At 35.9% G+C, this 25125-nt stretch overlaps 1 protein-coding gene across 2 annotated transcripts in view; it reads right to left on the reverse strand.

Moving 5' to 3' along the window:
- LOC138704492 (hydroxylysine kinase) overlaps positions 1–24551 on the reverse strand; it is a 54769-nt gene extending 30218 nt beyond the window's left edge. The window contains exons 1-2 of one of the 2 annotated variants that reach the window (XM_069832414.1): positions 16999–17131; positions 14488–14654 (exon numbers count right to left, since the gene is read on the reverse strand). In XM_069832414.1, the coding sequence (XP_069688515.1) occupies positions 14488–14654; positions 16999–17023 (192 nt within the window). In that variant the 5' untranslated portion in view covers positions 17024–17131. Of the gene's footprint in view, positions 1–14487; positions 14655–16998; positions 17132–24438 lie in introns of those variants that run through there. The other variant, XM_069832415.1, reaches the window with a different exon arrangement.
- Between the last annotated feature and the right edge of the window lie 574 nt (positions 24552–25125).

Raw genomic sequence — 25125 nt, forward strand, 5'->3', positions numbered from 1 at the left:
AACGTTTCAAGAAGTGAAATTATGCATGAAGACAGTATTACATGTTACGATGTAAAAATTTTTAAAAATATGTGCGTCCATCGCAGCAAAAACGTATACCGTAGGACATCTTGCAGTTCATTTCGTAGTGTTGTGCGGAGGGTCGTGATTCACGTAATGTAGGCTACTTCATCTTATTAATACAGCTGTGTTAGGTTTTTTGAAGGTCATGAATAGTTTCAGTAATGTTGGATTTTGTGTATAGGAATTTTATTATGGTTCTCAATCTCTATCTAAAGCCACTAGAATTGTTTATTTTAATGTTTGTCTTATATATATGAAGAGTCCACTGCAAGAATGATGGATGTCACTTTCTTGTCGAAAATGAACCAAGACTGTCAATGCATAGCTTAAGACATACAGAATGCACATAGAGAGTTATATGGCATTAATACTGATAGTCGTTGTCCAGTAATGATCGGAAAATCACAGTTAAGTTTTGAGCGCTAAGCATTTCAAACGTTCAATTGCTTCTCCTGCTAAATGTATTCCAAATGACATCCGTCATTCTTGCAGTGGACTCTTCATATATATATATATATATATATATATATATATTTATATATACACTTATAATATGTTGTTGTTGTTGTTTTCTAATGCCAGGCGTTTGACAATAAAGTCATTTGACCTCTTGCACTCCAATATTTTTCAAAGATATTATCATGGCCAGCCACTGAAGCACAGATTTTAAGGTGTTCTGAATTCATTTCTTGGTTTGAGTTGCACAATGGGCAGGGCAGTTAGGGGACTGATATATTCCAATTCTATGCAGGTGTTTGGCCAAGCAATCATGGCCTGTTGCCAATCTAAATGCAGCTACAGAGGATTTTCGTGGTAAATCGGGAATTAACTGTTGTTGTTGTTTTCTAATGCCAGGCATTTGACAATAAAGTCATTTGACCTCTTGCACTCCAATATTTTTCAAAGATATTGGAGTGAAAATGGCAAATTGTAGCCGATTTAAGTGAACACCATATTTTAACGTTTTGGTGGCTATTTCATTCACACACAACCCCCAGAATGTCTGGAGGACCACGCCTGCTGTTGGTCGACGGGTCCACTGGACCTAGTTGGTGAGATCTTGTTGATCACCAGCTTTCCCTCCTTAAGCCACTGGAGGACGATTTTAGTGCCATAGCAGGTCAGCACTAGAAACAGAAAAGTAGGAAGGGTAGGAAGGAAAGTGAAATGAACCCCTAGGCCTCGAATGCTCTAATACTGTCGGGGTCGAAGAAAGTAAAAGTTCAGTCAGAGGACTGGATAGGAAAGGGTAAAGAGAGAGTTAGGTATTGAATAGAGGAAAATTATACCAAATTCGGCCAATAACTCATCAAGCTGACCAGTGCTAATTGATGAGTAGCCCCTCCCTTTAGTTCAGCTTGTAAAATTATGCTTACTAACAGCTGCACCATGGGAAGGTAGGGATGGGACATTGGGTATTTTTCCAGGTTGGCTCCTTAAAGCCTTCAATGGGAAGGATTAATGGCTCTCCCCCCTTTATTCGACAAATACCGTTTTGCAGCCTGGAATTAACTGTGGATTTTGATGCAGAGAGTTCCATTTTTTCCGTTGAGATTGTGTTATCAAATTTTGTTTGTTGAAGTCTAAGTATGTAGATTTAATAAATCTTTTCACAGAGTAATACGTAGATTTAGTAACAGGTCTGTAAGTAGCAGTGCTGCCCTTCTTATATACTTAGACATATTAAAATTTAAAATAGAATGTTGTTGACCTACAATTAATTTAGGTGCTGTTACCGCTCGGTACCCCTTTTTCAAGGGCAGCTATCCTTTTTGGATTCTTCTTTCGGATATTTTTAAAAATCCCTGTCTGTGCATTTGTTCCTTTTACATAAATCAATACATTGTTCGCCTAACAAATTAGGAGAACAAAACCTCAAAGACATTAACCCATTTATGCCCAGGTGGGTCGTTTTCGACCCATTGATTAAAATTATTTTCCACGCGAATTAGTCTAGGCAACACAACGTATTTACTTTTCTTAAATGCACAAAAGTACAATGCACTTGTGGAACACGCGGGAAACCAACAGACCACGTCATTATTGCGCGGGAACTTTCCGAATAAATATGACGCAACTACCGTCTGCCTTGGAGAAGAAAAAGTGAGTAAAAACTCTGTTCAATCCGTGAATTTTATTAACAATCAGTGTTTCCTGCCAAGAAGATTCAGGAGAATATTATCTTGTACGTTTTCGTCAATATTTACGCTATTTGCTGTACAGTAGGGCTTAGAATTTAGTGTGGGTCGATAACGACCCACTAAGCACTTACTCGAGGATTACCTTTCACATAGCTTTTCATTATGAAATCATTTTGTTTTCTTATTATTTTCCTTTGAGCGATGTTTTTACGAACAACTACCTCAATAGAAGTTTGTGTAAGAATTAGGAGTGCTTTTGGGAATGATAATTCTGATAGCATTTCTCAGAATATCTCAGGCTTATTACCGCTTTCGTTTAAAACATTGTTTTATTTGTGTAATGTTATATCTCACTGCTTGGGATGCATTCTGGATAGTCTTTGACGAACTAAGTAGTTCATAATTCTCGGCACTAGCGGCACCTATGAGAGCCGAGTGTGAATGACAATCAGAAAATATGGGGCAGATATATTCATTGGTCTGCCTGAGGATAACGGATGCAGATTCAGGAGATGAAGATTGCAAGGACTCCAACCGAGCTCAACTACAAGCCACAGCAGAGTTAGTGACAGAGCTACCAGACATATGAGGAAGGGGCACCGATATTAGAAAAGATTCAGATCTTATCAGCAATGAAAATGGGAATTCTCCACCACCGACACGTAGAATAAAGCGAGAAAGAAATAAAGGTGAGCATCATGTCTATTGAATATGAAGTAGCCCCTTTACAAGAAGAGGAAATCAAAGTTCGTCTGCCTTATGTTTTCCGTAAATATAATTGCAATATGAGTGGAATACATACTTCTGACCTACGTGGAAAAAATGGCACATACCATTACTTTCGTGGTTATTAGATGTGTGCATGAACAATGCTTGGCTTCTCAGTCTGTCGATCATATGGAAAGTCTTTGGATGCACTCGCCTTCGGCCACAAAATAACGCAAGCCTAAACTATGACACTTCTCCAAAGAGTGGAAGACGAGTTAGTTCCTTCGATACCATCAAAGAACACCGGAGAAAGGATCACTGTGGGCACTATAGCCCAACAACAAAGACGCCGATACAAGATTTGTGGCAATGTAAAAGCATGTCAGAGATGCACCATATCATGAGTAGAACTAAGGACTTATGTCATGTATTTTTAGTAGGTTATTTTACGACGCTGTACCAACATCTCATGTTATTTATTGTCTGAATGAGATGAAGGTGATAATGCCGGTGAAAAGTGTCCAGGGTCCAGCATCGATAGTTATCCAGCATTTGCTCATATTGGGTTGAGGGAAAAACCCGGAAAAAAACCTCAACCAGGTAACTTGCTCCAGCCGGGAATCGAACCCGGGCAACCTGGTTTCGCGGCCAGACGCGCTAACCGCTACTCCACAGGTGTGGACCTTATGTCATGTACCATAATTTATTGTGTTTCAAATTATTTATTTCTTCCAGTACAAGGTTTCCTTTCAGATTTGTGAATGTAAAATACATGTGAATGTGAATGTAGCTCTCAGGGAAATTATAATTATTAGTCAATAAATATTTTTAAAAAATCGTATGCGTTTTTAATATGGTAATGATTTGTTTACACATTACTTTTAAATTTAACAAGTTGCATACTACGCAAAAGCATAAATAAAACAATAAATCATCAAAACATTATAATGAACAAATTCTCGAGGAAGTGCCTAGTGGGTCGTTATCGACCCACCCCATAAATTTTTACCGAAGTAACAAAATCAGTATTTTCATAGTTCCTCATGCTTACAACGTCCCTCTGACTCATTTAATATGATATGTGAAACAAAAATTAAAAAAAAATAATCTGGGCTTAAATGGGTTAAGAACACGATACATTGAGGACAAGAGACAAGGAAAGATACGTAGATATACAATACATAAATTAATACATAAAACACTTGCACAAATACAATTTTAAATATAACTTAGATACATTCGTACAATAACACAAATACACGCACACGCCTGAGTGCGCTCTCATACACACACGCCGCGCTCAAAACAATGGTCAACATCAGGGATTTAGAGCCATTTTTGGAGTCCTGTATTTTACAAATTGATTTATGTTGTATTGTCCAATTTGCCGCACTGTGGGACTGGGATTCTTGTCAAGGCCTGTATTCTGAAAAGCTATTAGTTCTCAAAACTGACGTCAGATGGATTTTGGAAAATAGGAAAATTATGTAGGAAAATTGAAATTTCACTGAAAACTACTATTTTTTCGCAAATTGTTGGGTTCCAAGCTTCAAAATGAGGTGTCATTCATTAAAATCCGTTCAGCCGTTTTCCCGTAATTTCCATTACCAGTTCAAATAGGTTATTTTATGTTTTATTATTAATTGTAATTATTGTGTTAAATTGCATTGTGTATTGTATAATTGTATTGTGTATTGTAATTTTATTGTGTATTGTTTATATTGTGTATACCACTGCCACCGGGTGCTTGCCCACTTGCAGTGTAAATAAATACATACATACAAATTATATACGATTGCGTAACGGGTATTGGCAGAACCTTCATCAGTTACAAGCCGGAGCCATAGTCTGCAGCACTGTAATTAAATGTCAAGCGGAGGCCTACGATGCAGAACATGTGTTTGTGTTAATGCCGATTTTCAATGTAAATTAATGTTACAATATAAGTGTGTATCGATGGAATTATTTTGGCGGTCGTACCAAACGTTAATTGTTGATGTATTATAAACTAAGTGCGTGATGACGATAAAAACAAGACAATAAATTAAAATATGGCTACAGTCTTTGGCAATTTTTACGGTTATTAATAATGACAAAATGATTGGCAATTTATTCTTCTAAATATTAAATATTGTATAAACTGCATTTTTATAGTCTTGTGGTTTGTGATGTATCAGAATTCTAACCAAATTGTTGGGTCTCAACTGCCATATCAATAAAGTTACGCCTTGATTTTCAAGTTCATTGAAAACAGCTGTTTCGTGATCCCATAAATGTTGCAGTTTTGTTGAAGAGTCGGAATGCCTGCTGTACGTCAGAATTAGCTGTAATTTGTAGATGCATACACTCACTTTGTTGGTTTTCAAGGTTTGTTTATTAATATTATTCCTTTTGTAATGAATTAGTTATAAACATGTTTCTTTTCACTTCGTATTTAGAGGATTTAAAGTTCATTCATGTTTCCACATTTTTTTTTCACAATCTTTATACAGGGTGCGTCAGAAAGAACGGATGGATTTCACATGGCAAGAAAATTCTAAAGATTCATCAAATCAAAAATTTATTGTTATCAACATATTCACCAATACATGCAGTTTATTTATGGAAAACAACATTATCGATATGATGTCCTTGGCTTTCAATACAGGCATCGAGGCGTTTTCTGATGTTCGCCATCACTTTCACAGTCATAGCTGGTGCAATTGCCACGATTTCTTCACGAATCGCTGTCTTCAGTTCGTCCAGTGTATGCGATCGATGTTTACAAACTTACGCCTTCAAATGGTCCCAAAGAAAGAAGTCGCAGGGCGCGAGATCTTACCGTAGCCTCGGACAATCTCAGTGCAATAGAATTTCGTCCAGGTGATTTCTTCTTTAATGTTGAACCTGTGATACGAAATGAAGCCACCCACCGCAAAATTGTATTCCGAGTTGGAATCCTAGCGTGACATCCGATGTCGAAATGAGTCCTGAGTGGCGATCACAGACTCTTCATTTTTCAAAAATGTCTCTACGATGAAAGCACGTTGTACACCAGACCAACACCATGTTCTCAACTGAAACTGCATTCTCTGGCTGACCCAACAATCGTGGTCCCCCTCACTATATCTCTCTCCTCGTTGCGTATCGATAGTTTGAAATCCATCCGTTCTTTCTGACGCACCCTATACTTGGTCTAACTGTATTTACATCCTCATACTTTATATTACAATATGTCAGTAGTTTCCTCTGGTTACATTTTTATTTTATTTGCATAATTTACATTCTTAGCCTGTTTTCTGCAGTTATATTTATTTAAAATTATATTTTAAAAGTTTATAACAAATAATTTAGGATAACGGTATTGTTATGGTGACTGGCTAGGTTCAAACTAAAACTGGCTTCCTGGGCATATGAAATATTTATAGAAAAGCACGACAGATAATAACATGAAAATGAAATATATATGATATCCTAGACCTTTCCCGTCAGAGGTGAAACAACATAAAGCGACAAAACATAGACAATTTACTAGTTACATAATGGTTAATTGACTGGAATAGGGTATTGCGAAAATACGTCGTTATTTATTTATTTTTATACAAGTAACATTTGTTTAAGTATTTATTTATTTTCCCTTGTACCATCAATAAAAAAATACATATTTTTAATTTTTTAAGTTATAAGTGGCTGTATGCAAGTACTTACTCGGTATTCTGAAACTCAAATAATAGTAATATACGTTACAAGAGCGGTATGTTGACGTTTTCATGGTCGAGGAAAAGATTGAAAAAGCGAAACGTAGTTGAGCTTTTTTAATTTCCGAGAACATGAAAACAAACATACCGCTCGTGTATCGTACATTATTTTGTGCGAAGATCGTTTATTACATACCTGAAAGACGAATTTCTAATTAGTTGCAATGAAATCTCCATGTTGGTTTCTGTTTAATGACGGCAACTTCGGAAAACCAAAATATCTTTCTTCAACATTGTTGCTATAAAATGTTTTCTGTGTTTACTATACTCCAGCAGGCCGTGATATACGTCTGTCTTTTTTTTTTGCCCCAGTCTATAAATGCGAACTTAAAAAAAACGGTAAGGTTATGTAATGAGTTATTTTTCATTTTAATATTTTAACAATATTATTTATATAACATATTGCAGTAATAACATCGGCATCTGGAATCTTGTTGATTTTTTCACGGCTTCCTTAATGTTACTTGTATCAGGAATGCAATAAGTTTCGTGGAGTAGTAGACTTTACTTAATTTTCGCAAATATTTAAAAACAATAATTAACATTGCAATTTAGGTGAAATTGCAGTGGTAAGTTTCCAATTTATAATTATTACTATGTTAAACGTCTCTAAAAATAATATGTTAAAAGCCTAAAGCAGTAAAATGAATGTGGCGCTTAAGCGGTAAGAAGAGGGAAATTGTTATGTGTGTTACGTTGGGAATACTGAATGTGGTATTTCACACTTACCGCGTATTGGTTCTGTGCGGAAAACAAGCAAATACGCACGATCTCGCACAAAATACCATTTCGGATTCCGTAATAAATTACGTACATCAATACACTGAATCGTGATCATATGCACTTACTTCTGTACCATATTAATGTCGAAAATGTACATGTGACGTCGAAATCAAAGCACTAAAACGTCAAACGTCATGCCTTTATTTCGCCTCCGCCCGCCTCCACTCAGCGTTGCCAAACCTACCCATGCTCCGGCTTGTAACTGAAGAAGGCTCTGTAATGGTAATTGATACTGCCGTCGATCATGCTGCTTTAAATTCGATTGCCCATTCGCTGTCACTGAGATTCATTGGTTTGTTGCACTCGTATTTAAAAATTATTGTTGTATCGTTTTGATATTTCTTTGTTAAAGTCTTAATTGAATTTAAAAAAATAGATTGTTTTCTACTTCGTGCAAATAGCACTTTTGTGATCTCAAGGCGTTGGCCTACCAAAGACATCTATTCGTAAAATAGCAAACTGACAAGAACAACCGACCGATAATTTTTCCTGGCGTCCTCACAATCAAGAGACTCTCTTCTTTTACGTACAGTGAGTCTACAAATCAGAACTCTAAAGGCGCGTCTCCACTATTAAACATTTAACAACAACATGTTAAATATAACATGTTGAATTTAAAATGTATATGGACATTTCAAGCCTCAATTGACTTAACATGTTAACTAAGTATGTTGAATTTAACACTTTTAACATGTTGGCGTGTTTTCCAGCAGAAATCGAAAACATGTCAAGTCAAGACTGCCTCCGTGGTCTGTTGGTCAGCGTGCTGGCTTACAGAACTGGAAGTCCCGGGTTCGATTCCCGGGCTCAGCTCTCGGTGAATTTTACTTGAAGAAGAAAAATTACCTGGGTTTCTAGAGTCTGGAAATTTGTATGATTGTGAGTGTGCCGGGTTAATATTAATTAACCAATTATCAAAAATATAAAATACATCAGGACTGTCGCTGGGCATTAACCTGAACACAAGTTTCAGCGTCACATTGTTGACAAATATCTCTATCTGTTAGCACAACCATAAAGCATCTAATAGATGCTATAGAGTTATAGGTCGCGCCAGGGTTTTTCGCAGATGGATTTTCTTTATGTGCACTGGAGAGCGAGTTCCTCACCGCTGCAAGATCGGCTGTTATCTCTGTCGCAGTGGAATGGGCAGGACATGAGAGTAAACGTGCACGCCCGAGTATTTGTGCACTCTGGACAGTCACCTCAAAAAACTAAACAAATATTACAGTAGTCTATATGTGTCTTTGGTATTCCCAAGAAACTTGTTCGATTAATTAAAATGTGTCTCAATGAAACTTGCAGCAGAGTCCGTATAGACCAGTTTCTGATGCTTTTCCAATTCACTGCGGGCTAAAGCAAGGAGATGCACTATCCATTTACTTTTTAACTTCGCTCTAGAATATGCCATTAGGAAAGTTAAGGATAACAGAGAGGGTTTGTTGCTTGTCTATGCGGATGACGTGAATATGTTAGGAAAAACCCCACAAACGATTAGGGAAAACACGGAAATTTTACTTGAAGCAAATAAAGCGATAGGTTTGGTAGTAAATCCCAAAAAGACAAAGTATATGATTATGTCTCGTGACCAGAATATTGTACGAAATGGAAATATAATATGTTATATATATGGAAATATATATGTATATGGAAATATATTAATCCTTATACCCGAACCCACGCTTTCAGAAGTCGAAATTGCGATAGAAAATCTGAAAAAGTACAAGTCTCCAGGTATCGATCAAATTCCAGCAGAATTAATACAAGAGGGTGGGAGTGCATTATATAGCGAAATTTATAAACTTGTACTTGCTATTTGGGAAAAGGAAATTGTACCAGAACAATGGAAGGAGTCCATAATTGTACCTATTTTTAAAAAGGGGGACAAAACCAACTGTGGTAACTTTCGAGGAATATCACTTTTGTTGACGTCGTACAAAATTTTGTCCAATATTCTTTTGAGAAGATTAACTCCGTACGTAGATGAAATTATTGGGGATCATCAGTGCGGTTTTCGGCGTAATAGATCGACTATTGATCAGATTTTTTGTATTCGACAGATAATGGAGAAAAAATGGGAGTATAAGGGTACAGTACATCAGTTATTCATAGATTTCAAAAAGGCTTATGACTCGGTTAAGAGGGAAGTATTATATGATATTCTTATTGAATTTGGTATTCCCAAGAAACTAGTTCGATTAATTAAAATGTGTCTCAGTGAAACATACAGCAGAGTCCGTATAGGTCAGTTTCTATCTGATGCTTTTCCAATTCACTGCGGGCTAAAGCAGGGAGATGCACTATCACCTTTACTTTTTAACTTCGCTCTAGAATATGCCATTAGGAAAGTTCAGGATAACAGGCAGGGTTTGGAATTGAACGGGTTACATCAGCTGCTTGTCTATGCGGATGACGTGAATATGTTAGGAGAAAATACACAAACGATTAGGGAAAACACGGAAATTTTACTTGAAGCAAGTAGAGCGATCGGTTTGGAAGTAAATCCCGAAAAGACAAAGTATATGATTATGTCTCGTGACCAGAATATTGTACGAAATGGAAATATAAAAATTGGAGATTTATCCTTCGAAGAGGTGGAAAAATTCAAATATCTTGGAGCAACAGTAACAAATATAAATGACACTGGGGAGGAAATTAAACGCAGAATAAATATGGGAAATGCGTGTTATTATTCGGTTGAGAAGCTCTTATCATCCAGTCTGCTGTCCAAAAATCTGAAAGTTAGAATTTATAAAACAGTTATATTACCGGCTCTTCTGTATGGTTGTGAAACTTGGACTCTCACTCTGAGAGAGGAACATAGGTTCAGGGTGTTTGAGAATAAGGTGCTAAGGAAAATATTTGGGGCTAAGCGGGATGAAGTTACAGGAGAATGGAGAAAGTTACACAACACAGAACTGCACGCATTGTATTCTTCACCTGACATAATTAGGAACATTAAATCCAGACGTTTGAGATGGGCAGGGCATGTAGCACGTATGGGCGAATCCAGAAATGCATATAGAGTGTTAGTTGGGAGACCGGAGGGGAAAAGACCTTTAGGGAGGCCGAGACGTAGATGGGAGGATAATATTCAAATGGATTTGAGGGAGGTGGGGTATGATGATAGAGACTGGATTAATCTTGCACAGGATAGGGACCGCTGGCGGGCTTATGTGAGGGCGGCAATGAACCTTCGGGTTCCTTAAAAGCCATTTGTAAGTAAGTAAGTAAGTCAATAGATAAGACTGTGTTTTACGAAATACGAACATTAAGGGATGGAAAATGGAAGGCAGTAATGATCAAAATAATTATACCGATTTATTTTTTTTAACCAGCAGACGTGCAGCCTTTAAATTTAAAACAAAGATTCACGCATAAAATTGGGTTAGACTATTCATCTCATCTCTCAGAGTTGTTTCTAAAATGTATAAGGAAAGTAAAAAAATTCAATTTCATGTAGGCTACTCCCTTGAAATAACTTCAGTTTTTTTTTTTTTTTACTTCCGAGCAGAGAGGAGAGAGAAAGAAGTCGACGATTTTAAAAATTCACTAAACTATATTTAACTAGAGACGTAAAATTTAAAATGAAGGTTACTCTCTACAATATTGATTAAACATTCTTAGATTTTTTTAAATACCATATCCTAAGGTACTGATGAAAAGATAGAAGGGAGTGAGAAATCTCATGTCATCCGATCTCGATGAAAGGCGATATCTGGGGATCTTTGCGATCACAGAAGACGAACAAGGTATTATTTAGTCCGACTTTGTCCCTAAAGTAGTGGAGTGGGACAAAAATGGGTGAAAAATTAAATTAGATTTATCTCAGGGATTTTCGAGACGAAAATTACGAATAATACAATTTGTGCAAATTCAATATGGCAGTTTCAGTACTATGAATTATATTTTAAAAAAATTAAACATCGGATATCGCACAGGTATTTAAGGGAGTATTTAACACCTTTTGATAGTAGGTATATACATTTATGGTCTGTCCAAAACAACTTCCGACCTGACAAATGGCGCCTTTATCATGTTACCATGGCAACCATTCAAATCAACCAATCACGAGAGACGCGTAACCATGGTAACGGGACGGTGTTGCCGTGTCTGTGTTTACAAGCTGCACGTGAATACCACGGCCTAGTGGTGAATACAGTGCCCGGAATGACTTTGAGTTGGCTGGTTAGCGCGTGCTTTGTGTGAATTAAAAATATTATTTAGTTGTATTATTGTTTTAGAGTATCGATAATTAATGTGTTTGAATTATATTGCACGTATTACCTTCGTTGTCATTGGTGGGGTGTGTGGCTAGCGTGCGTTTTCTAGTTTCTGCGAGAGTTTCTAAACAGGTGACTTGTGCAATGTAGGAAGGAAGGAAAGGCAGGCGGAGAACAAAGAATATTGTACAAGGTGTCCGTTAAATAGTCAAGCGCGAGAGATGGTTTGTAACGTAAGAGAGTATTTTGAGAGGGAAAAAGATAATGGCGGACCTCTTTTACCTTTGGCACAAGTCGTGATGAGAACTGCTGCTGGTGTTAAAATTAATAAGAGCACTGTTATCGATATTGGAAAAGAAAAAGGCCGTGCAGATTTTTAATCATAAATATTTTTATAGTTTACAATGTTTTCAACGCCTTTCTAACAATATTACATTGAAGAATAACGACACTCATAAAAGTAGAGGCTTCGTATCAAATTTAACCTGTTTTTACAGTTTACAGTCCTTTTGACGCTTTTCTAACGGTATTACATTGAAGAATACCGGTACTACTACTACTAGGCTTAATAATAATAATAATAATAATAATAATAATAATAATAATAGACTAATAAAAATAATATACACAAATTTTAATGCCTAGTGTTCAATAAATTGGTTAGGAATGTATGTGTTCATGTCAGCCGTTCATCACTGCACTCTATCGGCAGCGCGCTCGCTTACACGAAAGATGGGCAACATGACAACACTGCTCCCCCTTCTCTGTAAACTGTCAAGTCGGAAGTAGTTTTGGTCAAGGTATAGTAAAATCCAAAGTGTAATTTCTACATATTCTGAATGAATGTTGTGCTGGAATTTAGTATAGTCATCAGTCAATACCTCTAGTTTAAGATTAATAAACAACTTTTTAGAATCCATAAAATACAGTATTTATTGTGAATGGTAATTATATTTTTCAATTGGTGCAATTTGTGCAGGGAAAATTGGTTTCTCCGATATTTTGTACGATTTCGAATATTTTAAAATGCTTTCTTCTCTGTTCTATTCACAATGCGCGTGTGAAGAAATTATTGTCCTTGTACTATCCATTACAATCCTATTTATTATACTCTTATATAAATCTAACTTCCGCAGCATGCAATTTTACCCAATTAACCAAATTATATTTTGATTATTAAGAAGAATCGTAATTTTATTAACTTGAATTGTCGCACCACCAGTAGACGATCCCTAGATTATTACTAGACAAATCTTGTATATTGATCTGGTAAGGGTAGGTTTATATATATGCGCAATGCAATGCTTTTTCCTTTTAATTAAGAATTAATTTAATTTAGAAAATGTAGGCGACGTATTGTAAAATCATTGCGAACGGAAGTCATTTACATTTTATTAAAGGTATTCTATGAGTAGGACTGTACCGTGGTGTGTTTCATAATAAGGATAATTGATATGAGCTGCTGTTATGAAAATATGAACGACTCAGAATGTTATCGCATCTCATTCTCGCAGCTTACACAAACAATATTGGCTCGCCTACTGGAAATGTCATCGAGGTCATCTGCCAAAATCGGTGCCTCCGCTATACCAACAACGAGGAAAAAAAAAATGTAAAGTCAATTCATTTGCTCGTGCGGCGTTGGTACAATATGGCAAAGTTCGTACAGTTTCCATAGCAACAACTATAAGTTCCGATTTTGTGGCGCGTATCTTGATCATTTTTATACTATCATTGGTCCTTGGTGTTAGCTGTAAGTTGTTCGAAGTAATGGAGTGGACGAAAGAAAGTAATTAGAATAAAATTAATGCACTGATGGAAATACCTTGTTTGTGGAATGAGTCTGCAAAAGAATACACGGGCAAAACTAAGAAGGCCGACTGTTTTAGAGACCTGGAATTATTATTTAACTGTTCTCGAGAATACTATAGAGTTTTCGCACTCTCGTCGTATGCTAAACGTTAATGCTATGTTGACGTCAGCAATGGTCGTATTTGGTGATGTATGTTAACGTTCGTAAAACTTCGGAAAGAATAATTACACGATATTATCCACTCCTTTAACATCCATCATGTCATAGGTCCTATGATAATCAATCGCTGTAATTTTTTTAATCGAGATGAAATGGCTGCTCTTAATTTGTGTATTTCTTTGATGTAACAGGAAGTATTTTTGCAGCTCTATATTAAAATCGTGTTCTGACATTCTCAGCAAGTTTTTGAATCCAAATCGATACTGTATTCAACTTTAAGCTCGTTTAGAATGTACCCTGCATAGTGTCTTTTACTAAGATATTGCCGCATCCACATTCTCATTTTCTTCCTTTTCAAAGCCTTGTAACAAGCAATAGAGGCAATTACAAAAGTCAGATCATCATCTGAGTCCATTGTCCAAGGTTTGAAAATAAGACACTATATTAAAATCTCATAGACTGTTTATGGTGGACTACGCAAAGAAAGTCAAGTTTAACATGTTTAACAGTGTGGACAAAGTGTTAAATGAAATTAGCATTAACATGTTCAATCAACACGTTGGGATGTTAACGGTAAACAATTTAACATTTAACATGTTGTTGTTAAATGTTTAATAGTGGAAACGCGCCTTAAAGTTTATCTTTCTTTCGAACGAACACAACATGTTGAGGAAATTGATTGTCCCTTAAAAATCCATCTCTCTATGTCAGGTATGAACACAACGAAATTGTGATCTTATGACAAGCATGGTAATCACACGATCATTGATGACGATTTGGAGCAAGTTACAGTATTTTGGTTCATGGAATAATTTGGGCTTCAGTCGAAAATACTATTTACTGGATTTTAAAATTCTTACCTCCACATGGAAGTTTCTGTCATCATAGCCGTTGAGCTCCACGATTCCCACATTTTTGAAGCCGTAGAGGCGTTCTATCATAGCGACTACCATCTGCTGGCTGAGATTAGGCCGTATGTCTTGTCCAGGCTCCAAGGTCTCCATCGTGTAAAATGGATTTCCTTTATCTGAGTAAGAAAACATAGTTCCATATCAATTGTTTATTCTCCAAAAGAATTATTTACCAAGAACTTTTCGGGGGTAAGTAAGCTTTGAGGACTGAAAAGTTGCCCATATTAAATATTTTTCTCAGTGTACGTAGCTGATACACAGTTGTAAATTAATACACAGAAATCCCTACCTTTTTCAATATTACTATGAAAATAATTTTCATTTTTCTAACATGAATTTAAATTCATAATTTAATTATTTAAAATGGCTGCTATTCCTTTTGTCAGAATTCAGATTTTCCCTCTTAATTGAACCAATTTCCAGCAGTTCCGTGTTCTGTTATTTTCATTTTAAACCTAATTTAATATAGCTCTATAAGCAATGAAACAGGGAATTAGGAAGTAGAAACGAAATGAAAGGGATAGGTATGTAAATAAATATAGAAGAGAATAATAGACGAATAATAAAGGATATAAGTGTGTAAAACAGAGAAAATGAAAATGTATACAAAAAAATTATGGAAAATGTCTAAGAAAGGAGAAATAAGAGTAGGGGTGAATTTGAGAATAGAGACAGAAAAAGAAAATAATAATAATAATAATAATAGTAATAGTCATAAAACAAATAAATAACGAAAGGAATATGCAATATGTAATAGGAAAGAGGATGAAGCAAGTGAAACAATTTAGTTAGGATAAAGAGAATAGAAGAGGACAGATAGGGAAGGATAGATAACAGTGTATTTAGAACGGTAGGATATGAATTAAACTGGAAATACGTAATAAATGAATCTGTTATTACAAAAGAGGCGATAAGATTTAGACAAGATGATGGCGAAGAAAAGAGATAAAATGTTAATAATAATAATAATAATAATAATAATAATAATAATAATAAATTATGTAAATTGTTATTGAAGGAAGGAAATGCAAGAGTTGATATTCTAAAAGAAAACAATGTAAACTCCTGGGGTACGCGTACCATAGATTGAATACCACTGGGATATAGTACACTGAATTATGTTTAATAAAAAATTATCTTCGAAATTATTTTTAGACATAAAAAAGTACCGTGCTTTTAGGTTCGTTAATTCTTCCAGGCTATTAGTTTTACCTGCAAACACCTGGCTAGTTACGCGGAGGTCCTGGCTTCTGGGCGCTGCCTGTCATCCAGGCTCAACATGAAGGTCTTTGTGGGCCGCGTCTGTGGCTCAAGTGCTAGCGCGTTGGCCTTCGGTCTAGATGGCCCGAGTTCGATGCTCGGCCAGGCCGTGATGGAATTTGTAGTGGACAATACAGACGATTCAAAAGGTTTTTCTAGGGGTACTCCCGTTTTCATCATTCATTTCACCAACACTCCTCATCCCCCTCATTTTATCTATCATCCGCAATAGTAAAAGTAGGCTGGGGTGAAGTCTGAGTGTAGTATGGCTTTCCGATGCTGATACAGGAAGGGTTTGAGGCAGGATGGTCCACCTGTCAGCGTCGAATTCGCGAATGCCATCCGGATCATCCGTCGGAGTTAGACAATCATCGCAATGGGCCTAAACGGCCTAAGTGCAAGGATCTCTCGCAGATTCTGCCCTCGTGAAATCAATCAATCACTCAAACAATTTATCGTTTTTGATACCTTTTTATATTAACACATGGGATTAAATGCATTATTTATTTTGTACTGTCATATGTCCGAATTTCGAGCACAATCCATATTTTTATTCTCGCAACGATGGAAGGTACGGAAAATGAACTTGTAAATTATGTTTTATTTAATGACGCTCGCAACTACCGATGTTCAGCGTCACCGGTGTGCCGGAATTTTTTTTCCGCAAGAGTTGTTTTACATGCCAGTAGATCTATTGACATGAGCCTGTCGCATTTAAGCACACTTCAATGCCATCGATCTGGCCGGGATCGAACCTTGTCCAGAGAAGGCCAGCACTCTACCTACAGCGCCACCCAGGCCGACGGTAGTTATGAAAGTCTAAATAGTTAAAAAAAAAAAAAAAAAAAAAAAAAAAAGACGAGCGTAGCCTAATTGAAAAATTAATAGCTAAACGAGGACGGAAGTAACCTGATTGGTTATATTTCGCCTAATGTGACAATCTTATTCTGGAAGGTAATTCTTATGAATAGACTCATAAATTTTCACCCCATTCCCAAACTTAGGGACCACTATAAAACTAAAGTTTATCTCCTACCATTGATATTGGATCCTTATGGCCACCAATAAGAATTTATCCTTTCAATCCATTACAAATTCCACTACTAAATACAGCCATTCTTCTAGCATCAGGAGTTAGCTGCTGTAACTTGAGCCCAAAAGCTGTAATAATTCCTGACTATTTTAACGAATAGTACTTACCATCGTATCTCGTTTTGATAAACATGTTGGCAAGCTGTCAGTGTGTTTGGTAACAACCTGCACTTCTGACAAATTACAAAGAAAGAATTGGTTAAGAAGCTGTCAGAACGCAAATGAACAGTAGACAGTCACAATGGTGAGTATTCGACACAGGAAAATGATTCAATGTTAACGACCGAGCTGACACAATTCAAATAAGTTATATCTCTTGATCAAAGTTCATAGATTGCATAATTCTTACGATTTATTTACCAACACAATCTGTTTCCTACACGATTTATAGCCACAGTGTTAAAATGATGGCACAGCGATAGTGATGTAATGAAAAACACTGGAAAGGAGGTATTCGGTGAAGGCCTGTTCCCAGGCCGTTCTGTCCATTACAGCTGTGGAGGTTGCGGACAAAACTGGTCACTTGCAAAATAGTATTTTTTTTCAGGAAGTAGAAAAAATTGTATCGAGCCTACGCTTTACCCCAAAGTGAACGACAATTTTATGTGTCGTGCATGTTACGTCCGTTGTTGTAATGGTGTCAATAATCATGATTTTAGTCATTTTCTGTGCATTTTATAGACAAAAATATTTTGCAAATATCCGGTTTTGTTTGGAAATAAGAGGAAAATATTCACTTTTGTTCCAAAAAAAAAAGCTATTTGACATTTATAACAGTAAAAATTAGACTTCGCTTATGTCAACGGTATTATGGCGTAACGAATATAATATACTGTATAGCTCGCGCAAGAAACGATTACCCAAAAGCAATGGTGGCGTTGCTGTCTGTTTTGACGTGTGTATGTAGGCACACCGAGGAGGGAGAGATGCTAGTCGATGGAAGTACTGTCTCTTCCAAGAAGATGAACAAATGAGGACATCGCTGTGGAAATAAAGAACGTAGCAAGAGAAAAATTCGAAGCTAATTAAACGCGCAACATATGTTTACAAATGAAATAATAATACCGTGCGATACAAGACACGTATTCACATGCAGTGGAACAAACTAAAGTCGTAATGTAACTATGACAACGCAAGACTGATTCTATAGATGCCATTTCTCTTCAGACTTTACTTTTGAATATCATTCAAGTTATCTCGTGATCTTTCCTGTCGCCCGCTCTTCCTTATCGCAGTGTTTGATTCGCATTCCTTCCGTCGGTATTCCGTGCTTGCGAGACGTAGGACGGAATTCATAGTCGTCACTTATAAATGAGTGAACCCTTAAGTGGTTACTTATACTCATTCCTAATTCATAATTGTCCCTCATTCACATAATGAGTGATTACTTAAGTGAGCTGATCTGTACCCTTAAGTGACCACTCATTTTCAAAATGGATACTGAGAATGATTTTGAGGATTTTGTGGAGTTTGTTGAACGAAATGAGGAAAATATATGTGTCCCAAAAAGGTATATTAGAGACATGGAGAATCCTCTGGAAATATATAGTGAACTGCAATTTAAGAAGCGATATCGTTTTCAGATCAATTCGAAGTTGTTGCTCTAGCCAAATTGATAGTTATTTATTTATTTATTTATTTATTTACTTATTTATTTATTTATTTATTTATTTATGTCTATAACAGGGCAAAGCCCCAATTACAGTAGACAGTACAGATATTTGTTTAAAAAACATAGAATTGCATATAACATGAAAAAAGAGATAAAACAGATACAAGTGTAATTACAAATTAAAAAAACAAATAGATACTACCTAAATAAGAAACACAGATCTAGATATAAATGAAAAATACCAACTGAAAATAAATTAAAAAGAGTTAAGTATAGATATCATAGCCAAAAATGTAAAATGTAGCTTACTTACTTACTTACTTACAAATGGCTTTTAAGGAACCCGAAGGTTCATTGCCGCCCTCACATAAGCCCGCCATCGGTCCCTATCCTTTGCAAGATTAATCCAATCTCTATCATCATACCCCACCTCCCTCAAATCCATTTTAATATTATCCTCCCATCTACATCTCGGCCTCCCTAAAGGTCTTTTTCCCTCCGGTCTCCCAACTAACTCTCTATATGCATTTCTGGATTCGCCCATACGTGCTACATGCCCTGCCCATCTCAAACGTCTGGATTTAATGTTCCTATGTCAGGTGAAGAATACAATGCGTGCAGTTCTGTGTTGTGTAACTTTCTCCATTCTCCTGTAACTTCGTCCCGCTTAGCCCCAAATATTTTCCTAAGCACCTTATTCTCAAACACCCTTAACCTATGTTCCTCTTTCAGAGTGAGAGTCCAAGTTTCACAACCATACACAACAACCGGTAATATAACTGTTTTATAAATTCTAACTTAAAATGTAGCTATAATTGGCAAATTACAGAGTTAATATAACACTATTTTAATAAATTCTATATACAGTATTATATAGTAGACCTAATAGGCTTAATTTGTTTATTTAAGAAATTCACTATTACAGAACATGTGTTCCAATTAGTAGGATATCTGATTATAACCATAACTAACATGCTACTAGAATTTAACATATCATGAAAGTATTGCTGTATATAACTTATTCAGTACAATAATACTGATAACTCGTTGTTATAGCAACTCCACATGTAGAGCTGCTTTCGATTAATTCAATGAGAGTCAGCTTTTGTTATGACGTCATGTCCGGCAGCTGTAAGTGAGCACTCATAACGTGAAAATAAGTGTTGTCTATGAATTCGGAATTGACTTAAGGGTTCCCTTATTATAAGCAAACACTTATTACTTAAGGGTTCACTCATTTTATAAGTGACGACTATGAATTCCACCCGTATACATGGTAATTATGCAGTAAGCATCGGCCAGGCAATCTTCCAGCAGCAGGAATCCAGGGAACGTGGGCAACTTACATTACCAAATATAATACAGTCAACTCTGGATATAGTGAACTCGGTTATAGTGAACATTCGGCTATAGTGAACCTAAATCGTTGGTCCCGGCCCGCATAAATTAAAAAGTTCATTAATATTTCCTGTTGTAGTGAACCTTGTATCCTGACAAATTGTTATTTGAAGTCAGACCTTCTTGTATAAAATTGAAATAATGTGTTGAGAACAACATTCTAAATTTCTTACTCCTTTAGTCAAAGAACAAAAGGTAGGATTAGTGATTCCTGGACAATGAGCTGTACTGTAAATCCAGGCTACGCGTGACGACCTTGCCTCACTCCACCGTCGAAGGGTTAACATTCTGTTCTCAGGCACTCTACTCTACTGTTAATTCAAAGGGTTGTCTTTTGTTCTCAGAAACATTTCCATTATGACGGATAGCATCGAAACAACGGAAAATAAAATTGCCTTCTTTTATTATTATGTCCAGAGCATAAGTGAAGGTAAGATTTCGAAGGCTTACAAACATCAACCCTCTCCCAGTTTCCATTAAGTGACCCGAGAAATTCCAAGGCTGAGTACGCAGTCACACTATAACAGCATTTGTCATTTCTAACTGATCAGTCTGTTTCTAGTGTTCCAACAGTGAATGTACTGTATAAAAATGTCGAAGCGTAAAGTGTTTTCTTTGGAAGATAAGTTAAAGCGAATATTATAAGTGACATTGAACGTGGTCTTTCGCAAGCGGACGTGGGTCGACAGCATAGTTTAAGTAAATCAACTGTGAGTAACAGTATACAGTGCAATGCATTCCACAAAAATGAAATATTTTATTTTCTTGTTCACAATTTCATTCATTTCTGCCATTTAAGGTTAGGGGAGAGACACTTCGGATATAGTGAACCTCGGATATAGTGAACGAAATATGCAAGTCCGCAGAGGTTCACTATATCCGGAGTTGAATGTATGTTTTAATTAAATTTTGAACACGTTCTTATGAGTCACTTCACACTTTAACGGGGAAAATGTGTGTCCAGGATCTCTATTGCAGGAATATGGCGGCCTGGCTGGTACATAATCACCCGTACCGTAACACTTTTATAATAATTTCAATTAAACAACATTTAGCTCAACTATGTGAATGCACATTGCATGAATATAAAATTAAGAATTGAAAGCTTATCTCTCTAGATATCCTTCGCTTCATTCTACTGTATCATGAAAAAATTAATATATTATAACATTTTAACAATTTCTATTAGCAATAAGATATTATCACTCTTGAACATAGAAGTGTAAATGAGCGATTTTGAATGGATTGGCAATTGCAAATGGAAATGTCCGTTTTTTTGGTGCAAAAAAGACTATGAAAATATTGGCATTAGTATGATATGGAATTATCCGGTTTTGATTAAAAATACTGAGTTCACCTCACTGTATCTCATGGAAATGACAGAAATAGAATAAAAACAGTAACATAATCAGAAAGAACATACCGAAACCTCCACAAAAATGTTCTTTAACCCTTTATTGCAACTTATATCTTGCTCTGGCCATGATGTTGACAAGCAGTTGTTGAGTCTACCTGAGATTTCTCCTTCGCACTAGAACTATTGCGATTTCCAATATTTGTAAGAAAAGTGTAAACAATTTTGCATTTAGGCCTAATACTTAAGTACCGTATCTGAGGACATACTAGGCCGCTCATTTCGTTTCTCTCTTCATGCATAGAACCAAATACAATTAATGTTGTTAGACTCGATTTCTAGTCCATGACCATTTTGTATTTTTTTATCCCAAATAAAGACTGTTACTTTTTGAAGTAAATACTTCTATGCGGAAGGGCTCTTCGAAGAAAAAAAACTGCGTTACGTTACAGTTAAGTGTAGAGCCAGCGCCAAAATTCCTTCATCTTTGGGTTACTCATTGCTTCTTCAAGGCTTCTGATCAGTTTCCACCCTCAGACCATCGTTTTTTCTTACTTGGTTAATGTACGACGCTATATCAACTATTAGGTCAATTAGCGTCGATGGGATAGGTAATAACGAGATGATATTTGGCGAGATGAGGCCGAGGATTCGTCAGAGGTTACCTGACATTCGCTTTACGGTTGGAAAAAACTTCTGAAAGAACCGAACCCGCGCCCGAACGCAACTTCAGATCGGCAGCACTTAAGGCAGAACCACCCTCTGCCACAGTTCCTTCCCTCATCCTATTTGAGCTGACGGAGCTGAACTCTGTATCTGGCAACCTGGATTACAGCAACAGGAGCGATATGTGAAGCAGCAAGCATCTATTGCCTGATCGAGTCTAAGGATTAAGATCTATTCCCAGCTAATGGTGATAATAAATAGATAAAGAATAGGAAGAAGGTGTGATAAGGGAAAAAGAAAGAAGACAGAAAAGATGATATGATGATGATGACGACAACGATGGTAAAATATGAGAATGATGATAAATTAAACCCTCTTGTCAGAAAGACTGCTTAGATTGTGAGCCTTCGCAAAATATAATTTTTTATAATATATGATTCTTATTTTTAACATAATTATACATTTTCTTCATTATCTTAACAATTAGCTCAATTTACATTAATATAATTGTTTGATTCTTAGAATTATATGTAACTAAACTTGATTTCATTTTCTTATTATTATTATTATTATTATTATTATTGTTATTATTATTATTATTATTATTATTATTATTATTATCAGTGCTTTTTTTTTTCTGGAAAAAAGTTTACCGGAACTCTATCATTCGATCACATTATACAACAAAAACGTAGGTTTAAAAATATTAGGCCTACATACCTTATATTACAATAAGTTCCAAACGGAGCTCATCGATTTTAAGCATAACGGAAATTTTGCGATTTCGAGCTATAGATTCAGGATCAATAACGGAAGATGGCAGCACTAGATTGCATGAGTTACGTTTGCACCAACGATATTAATGAGAAAATGTTAACTCTTGGACTCGGCAGTGGCGGCAATTTTAATTTTCAATTTCGCTTATAAAATATATCTTGTTGGAATTTGTAATGGCAAAAAGTTTACCGGAACGGGTTCCGGACTGTTCCGGCTAAAAAAAAAGCGCTGATTATTATTATTATTATTATTATTATTATTATTATTATTATTATTATTATTATTACCGGTATTGTTATTATCATCATCATCATCATAATTAATTGTATATTGTTCCTGTATTTCTGTCATTTTTATATTTACTATTGTTCTAATACTCGCTGAGTGGAAGAGAATACTTTATGGTCAGTAGAAATAAATCTACTAAATAAATTAATTAATGGCATAACAAGAATGAGTAAAAATCGGAGATAATAAATAATAGAACGAAGAGGATGGAAGAGCTGATGAGGAAGAAGAGGAAAGAAAGAGGACGATGATGAAGAAGAAGAAATGGAATAACAACAATATGGAAGGATCAAATGACAAATAAGAAAAAGGAGAGAAATAAGGGACTGATGCGGGGAAAAGGAAAGAAGAGGAAGGAAAAAGGGCGATGATAAAGAAAGAGAAATGGAATAAGAAGAATAAGAAAAATCAGTTGATGGTAAGTAAAACAACAAATTCGAGAAGGAAGATGATGAAGAAAATAAAGGAGAGAAGAGAAAGGGGACAATAATGAAGAAGTAAGAAATATAATAACAAAAGTAAGGAAGAATCAGATGATAAATAAGAGAAAGAAGGAACTGATGAGGGGGGAAAGAAAATAAAGACGACGAAGAAGAAGAAGAAGAAATTGAATAACAAGAAAAAGGAAGAATCAGATGATAAATAAGAAAGAAGAGAAAGAAAGGATTGATGAGGGTGGAAAGAAAAGAATAGAAAGGAAAAGGGACGATAATGATGATGAAGAAATTTAATAACAAGAATAAGGAGGAATCAGATGCCAAATAAAGGGACTGATGTTGGGGAAAAGGAAAGAACAGAAAGGAAAAAGGTCGATGATAAAGAAGAATAAATGAAATAACAAAAATAAAGAAAAATCAAGTGATAGTAAGTAACAGAAAGAAGGGAAGGAAAATTATGAGGAGGAAATATAAAGGAGAGAAGAGAAAAGGAATAATAATGAAGATGAAGAAATGGAATAACAAGACTAAGGAAGAATCAGATGATAAATAACAGAAAGAAGTGGAAGAAGAAGATAAGAAGAATAAATAAAAGTGGAGTAACAATAAAAATGAGGAATCAGATTAATGTGGTAACGTTGGTGAAAGTAGAGATTATGATGGAAGTGGTGGCTGTGGTGAACAGGAGACAAAAGACGAATTTGCTAATGAAGAAAATGAAAATGATAAAGAATAATAGCAACATGAACGTGAAAGTGACGATGAAAAGGAACCGAGAAAGAGAAATTTGGCAGGAAATGGAAGAAGAAAGATGACATTAAAGCAAATGAGAATGGGAAATAGAAGAAATGACGAAAACTAGGAGAAGTGGGTAGCGGAAAAATAAAGTTGAAAAGTATTAGGAAAATAGAGGACAGTGAAAAACAAAGCAGGAATTTGAAACAAAATACTTGACCACTATTACTGTTACGTTGTCAGTAGATGAATTCTTTACATGCATGTAACTATGCACTCACCTCGAACCTGTGGCGTTGCTCCCGAGTCCCAACTGAATGCGGAGTGCGTCGCAGGAAGGCAGGGCTTTATCCCAACTCAAACAAGGACTTCAGATTGGATTTAATAAAGTAATTGAGATGCCTGACAGATCAATTGCCCTACCACGCAGTCCAAAAATACGACCTCGTCTTGTTTCTATGTGCAAGGGGATTTACTACACAGCTAGTAACAAAGCTTTTCTATTTAGTCTCACCTTGAGAGGTGAGAAATGTCAGGCTATGACAGTCAAAAACATGCATAGCAATTGTTGATTCAGGTGTACACGTGCTTAATTCGTGATCTACTTGCAGTCGAAACTTATAAAATGGATCCATTTTTATCTGAACTGGCAACTTCTTACTAATGGATCAGTTTTTTCATTTCAGTTTTCCCAGTGAAAGGTTTTTGGTAGTAACACCAGTTGTAGAATACATTTTTCTCAGATTACTTCCATTTTAATTCTAATATTGCTCCATTACTAACGCGCCTTCATAACAGCTGTTCTCACCAGTCTTTGTGATTGGAAAGGTACGTGAGACACTCGTTCAGTTCCCATAAAAATATTTGCTGATGGTAGAACTGATGCAGAATGTGTGTGAAATTTGATATAAAGAATACATATGGCAAAAGAATTTTATTAGTTAAAACAATCTACAATTCAGCAGATT

This window comes from Periplaneta americana, chromosome 8 (genome assembly GCF_040183065.1).
Source record: "Periplaneta americana isolate PAMFEO1 chromosome 8, P.americana_PAMFEO1_priV1, whole genome shotgun sequence".
Lineage (NCBI taxonomy): Eukaryota > Metazoa > Arthropoda > Insecta > Blattodea > Blattidae > Periplaneta > Periplaneta americana.